The sequence below is a fragment of the Rhea pennata genome, chromosome 26, assembly GCF_028389875.1.
Source record: "Rhea pennata isolate bPtePen1 chromosome 26, bPtePen1.pri, whole genome shotgun sequence".
Classification (NCBI taxonomy): Eukaryota; Metazoa; Chordata; class Aves; order Rheiformes; family Rheidae; genus Rhea; species Rhea pennata.
This window is the reverse complement of record NC_084688.1, coordinates 988217-993440: the sequence shown is the minus strand read 5'-3', so window position 1 is coordinate 993440 and position 5224 is coordinate 988217. Positions and strand designations below refer to the sequence as shown.

Here is a 5224-nt window from a genome sequence, read left to right as displayed (position 1 = left end):
TGGAAGCTCTGACCTAAAGTGAATTTCTAGCCAAAATTGTATGATAAATGTAACTGTGTGACAATTTTTTAATACTTGTATAACAATTTACTTGTAGAAATCATTTCTCAGGCACAAGATTTATTAGAGATGAGCTTTGGTAGTTATTAGATGACTGACCACAGTGCAGATTAGCCCAAGTAAGGCTGAGTGGCTGGATGAAAACAGCATGGCAGGATGCAGGCAGCAGGCGAGTGGCAGGCAGGACGGCAGCCTTGCTGCAAAAGTCCCTTCCAACTGGTGCCATATCAGAACTGAGGACTGCCAGGTTATTTTTGCCTTGCTTTTTCCAAAGGGTTTGTTCTTCAGGCCACCTCCTTAGAGGCACGACAGTGGGACTGGCAGGGAAGCTCTTGTCTGCAGTATCCTGCAGCGGGAGAGTAGGAAGCGTTGCCTTCTCAGGGCTTTGCTCCAGATACTCCTTTATCTTTCTCCTGAGTTCCCCCAGCAGTCCTTCATTTTTGTGTTGTGCTGAAGGGCTAATTTAAACATATTTGTTACTGGTAATCCCCCAGTATCAAAAATCTTTTCTGTGTGTAAGTTTGTAGATGTCCCACAGGTGCATCCCTCCCCACTGCTATCTACTGTAGCCCAGTTAATCCCTGTGTTCTACCACCAGCAACCACAGCTGCCATCCTGCATGTCTGACTCCCTGCACTGATTCTGTCCAGGAAAAAGAAACCGTTTCCAACCCCTCTTTACCATGCCAGAAGAACTTGGACGACTCTCATGCTCCTCTTCCCCGAGTAAATAGCAGGACCAAAGAAGCAACTCATGGTCATGCTTACTCTAGAGGACACCTCACCTTGTACGTCCTCACCCAGAGCAGACAGGCTCAGGACAAGCACGGCTGACACAGGCTGGCTTTAAGCCCACCACTTCTCGCAGCTGGTGTTGCAGGAGCTCCTCTCCCCCCTGGCCCTCTGTGGAAGGGAGACAGCTCTGCTGACCAAATTGCCCATCAATCACACCCCAGGGAACTGCCCCATGGCCTGGAGATCTTCAGCTACTACTGGCCGTGTAGGGGGGTAAGGCACAGTCAAGGTTCCCTTTCCCCCTTTGAACTAGGAGGGTCCTTAAAAGCAACAGTTAGGGCATCCTCCCTCCTGCTTGTCTACCTGACAGCTACTGCCCTTCCGTCTTAACACCCTCTGGACTGCTGAGGCTCTGAGAGCAGCTCTGACACTGTCATCTCACCCATTGCAACCAGCATTTTAGAACAGGAACTGATTTTGCACATTGCTAATTTAGGACTGGCGAGCCCATGAGAGCCCACCCTTGGGTACTGCCGTTAAAATACCTTTTTTTTTTCCAGACTGTTGGAGCAGGTGGGTGCTCAGGCTGGTTTTATGTGTACAGAGCCATTTATGAGATGAACAGCCGGCCTCACTGTTTCAAAATCTCAGTTAGTAGGAAGAGCCAACTGCTTTGCATACAAATTAAATTTCCCAAAACTTTAATTAAAATTGTTGTGTAAGACTGAAAATGTTTAGATAATTTATTGTTTCAGTTAATTTAACTGCCAGTCCCTAATCCTGCCTAGCAGTGGCAAAAGCAATAAATCTTACTTAAATGCCACTTTTCATAAAAGACCTTGCCCAGCTCATAGTGAAAAGCACCCTTTAATGATCTGAGATGCTGCACAGCGCAGAAGACAGGCTTTGAGGGACACTTCTGTCTGTCTTTGCTGCCCAAAGAAGGAATGATCATTGGCTTGCATCCTGGATGCTTGTCGAAGCCAAATTTCCAAATACCTCATGATCTACTAATGAGCCCCGTCTAGTAACAGGTCAGTGCTGGTTCCTTAGCACAGTGCTATTTCTACCACTTACATGACAGATTTTCATATCTCTATAAGTCCAAGTAGGGAGATTTTACTGTGCCCGGGTTTGTCTGTAGCCTTCATACACAATATCCTGCCGTCCGCCCTCCAGCAGGCAGCGGTAGGTCTGAATCTCCTGCTCCAAATGGCACTTGGCATCCAGCAGGGTCTTGTATTCTTGGTTCTGGCACTCCATTTCTGCTCGTATTTCAGCCAGCCGCTGCTCCACGCAGGAGATCTGGCTCTGTAGCTCAGCAAGGTATTTGTTGTAGTGACATTCGGTTTCTGCCAAAGAGGATTCCAGATTTTCTTTCTGAGAATGGAAACAAGAAAAAGGCACCTTGGTATACTTGTCAGCTTAGCCCATCTGGTCACAGGAAGCTGGGACTTTTTAGCAGAGAAATCATACTAAAATATGCTCGTTCAATGTGTCTCAGCTGTATGACCCCGATCATGCAGCTTTCTGAACGGGGTTGGGGAGTTTGACATATGAATGTCCATGGCATCGCCTACCACGCTGAGCTGGGCTTGTACATTGATTTCCAAGGCTTGCAGCTGACGTCTCAGTTCAGTGATCTGTTTGTTGCTTGCCTCTATCTCCTGGCTGCTTGTGATGTCCTCCAGGTTCACCTCCTCTACCTGAGAAGTTATAGAAGAACACTCCTCACCTCACCTCGCCGCAACATCTGGCTGCTCTCTCCTCCAGAGCTCTTCACTATGCCACTTCTGCATGCACTGCAGTGCGCGGAGTATCCCCAAATCCGAAGCCCCACCATTTATTCTGTTATGACTCCGTAACACCATGCTGTGGCCATTCTGCCATGAGCAGAAGAGCACAGTACTTGGGCAGTATGGTTAGATGCTGAGCACATCCTCAGCTGCTGATATTAAAACATCTACAGTATGTGTTCTTAACCTCTCTCATTTTTCCCTTTCCCCCAGCAGGCAGACCAGGGTACAGCTATGCCCGTCTCTACTACCTTGCAGGTGTACCACCTCTCGCTCTCTTTGCGGTTCCGCTCCATCAGGGTTTCATACTGGCACCTCATCTCCTCCAGGATCTTCCTGAGGTCTGGGCTGGGACAGGCGTTGACCTCCACACTCACATTGCCAGTTGCTTGTTTCCTTAGACAGCTCATTTCCTGCAGAAATACAGCTGCCATGTCAATGCTAGACACACTTGGGGGCACTTTCCTTCTTTTTTCTTACTTCTTTAAGAGTAAGGGGAGTCTCACCTCCTCATGGTTTGTCTTGAGACAACACATCTCTTCGGTCAAAGCCTCAAACTGTAACTGCAGATCAGTCTTGCAGCTGGCCAGCTGATCCCGGACGAGGCGTAAGTTACAGATATCTGCACCCACATTTTGCTGGAGACTGCATTCAGTCTCATACCTTAAGCCACAGACAAGAAAGCAAAGTCAGCATGTCGGCACACTGTGTCCCTTGCTGCTGCCCAGCTGCATTTCTGAACAGGTATTTCAGATTGGATGAATGCTTGCCCAACACAGACCAGCTTTGCCCACTTTACCTGTGAGTTAAGCTTGTGGAAAAACATTAGGCCCAAGTACTTTCACTTCAGGCATGCTATGTGATGAACACTGTTAATGACATCCATGCCTTGACATAGTAACGCATTTTAATAGGGCATCTCAGGTAGCTTCTTTATTGCCCCCAACACTGTTAGGATTTCTCCACCAACATCTCTGCCCTTCTTGGGCAGTGTGAACAGCTCAGGCCAGCACAGGGCTCTACTCACTTCACTCTGAAGTCATCCGCAGTCATCCTGTTGTTATAGATATTCAGAATAATTTTGTTGGTTTCCATAACTGCGCACAGGATCTGGAAAAGAAAATGCAGAACTGACATTTGGGCATGCAGCTTCCTCCAACTGCAGAAAGGCCTTGGAGAAAACATCTGCCTCGGATAAAGCAGCCCAGTTATTTTACAATGATTGCATGAATTGGGATTATTAATCTGTTAAAACCAGTGGCATTTCACTGGGGAGATCTACATGCTAGCTTGTTTAAGCAGGCTGTGCTGCAGCTTCAGTTCCCTGGAAGTGCACAGTGCTCCTCTTGCAAATTGTCGGAGTTTCATATAAACCATTGCTTCATGTGCACCTCCACAGACCTAGGTATTGTCTCTGCCGTTTGAATTTGGTCTATCCACACATCAAAGGGACACCCAAAGAAATAGTAGCATTTACTTGAAAAATAACTATTTACCTTGGTTTGAAGATCATCAATTTCTTTATGAAAACAGCTGTAGTCCTGTGGTTCACAGCTGGGGCCTGCTTTAGCGTACCACTCCCTGATTTTGCGCTCAAGATCAGCGTTTTCTCCCTCCAGGAGTCGCACCTTGTCCAGGTAGGAGGCCAAGCGATCGTTAAGGTTCTGCATAGTCGCCTTTTCATTGTTCGCAAATAAGATCCCCTCCGCACAACCAGCACTAGCTCTGGTGAATCCACCACCAAGGCCTCGAGCGTAAATGTTTCCACTGCTGAATCCAGTGGTAGAACAAGCCTGTTGGATAGCTCCAAAGCTTCCACCTGTACCACTGCCAACATTCAGTTTCCCCATTAATCCCTCACTTAAACTGCCACCAGAAGAATTGCCAGCTGCGCTACCTAAGTCATAGGCAGTCTGTCTTGCAGAGGAAGCAGAGGAGCCCCTTCTTCCGCTACTGGCAGCAGAGCTACCAGCACTGCTTCTGCCTTGGGAACAGGTAGTAATGACCTGCCTGATGCCACAGCTCATAGTGAGAGCAACGGAGGAGCCCGCACAGAGCCCAGAGCAAGCTGCACAGATTGGTGTGGGATCAGACTGTGATCACTCCGTCCTCACAGTTCTCTATTTATACCCTTCGTAGTGGATGCCACCACTGGAACGGGGCTGCTTGTTCTTCCTCCTTGTGACTTGACTAGTTCTGTTTTTTTCCAAGCCTGAAATATTTCCCCAAAGGTATTTGTCTCCAGAAATCCCACAACAGATGCTTTAGTTAACAGAAGCGTGTTTCAAAACTACATCAAAAATGTTACTTCCTGAATCATCGGGTTTGACTTGTGATGACAACCAAACAACAGTGACACAAAAAAGATGGTACCTGAGAGTGCCTGGAGAATGAAACATCATAGTAATTATCCAACCCTGGTGTGGGCAAGTCTACCCAGAAAGTGAAAGCTGTAGGAAAGCTGTCTGCAGCCCTGTCTGACAAAGCTTGTTTGGTCCAGTTGTGACCAGGTGGTAGGATGCCCAGTCGTTCAGCTGCGCTGCGGATCCCGGGGACAGAGCCGTTGTGCTGCTGAGGCGAGCGGACTCTGGACTGTGCTGTGAAACTGTGTGTAGTAGTGAGGATCAGCTCTTT

The 5224-nt window shown here is 47.8% G+C and overlaps 1 protein-coding gene across 1 annotated transcript; it reads right to left on the bottom strand.

Moving 5' to 3' along the window:
* Positions 1-874: 874 nt before the first annotated feature.
* Positions 875-4617, bottom strand: LOC134151056 (keratin, type I cytoskeletal 19-like). Its single transcript, XM_062595340.1, has 7 exons — positions 4087-4617; positions 3618-3700; positions 3097-3253; positions 2842-3003; positions 2375-2500; positions 1948-2174; positions 875-962 (listed from the first exon to the last, which is right to left on the bottom strand). Exons 1-7 carry the CDS (start codon positions 4615-4617, stop codon positions 875-877), a joined length of 1374 nt encoding a protein of 457 aa, XP_062451324.1.
* Positions 4618-5224: the final 607 nt, after the last annotated feature.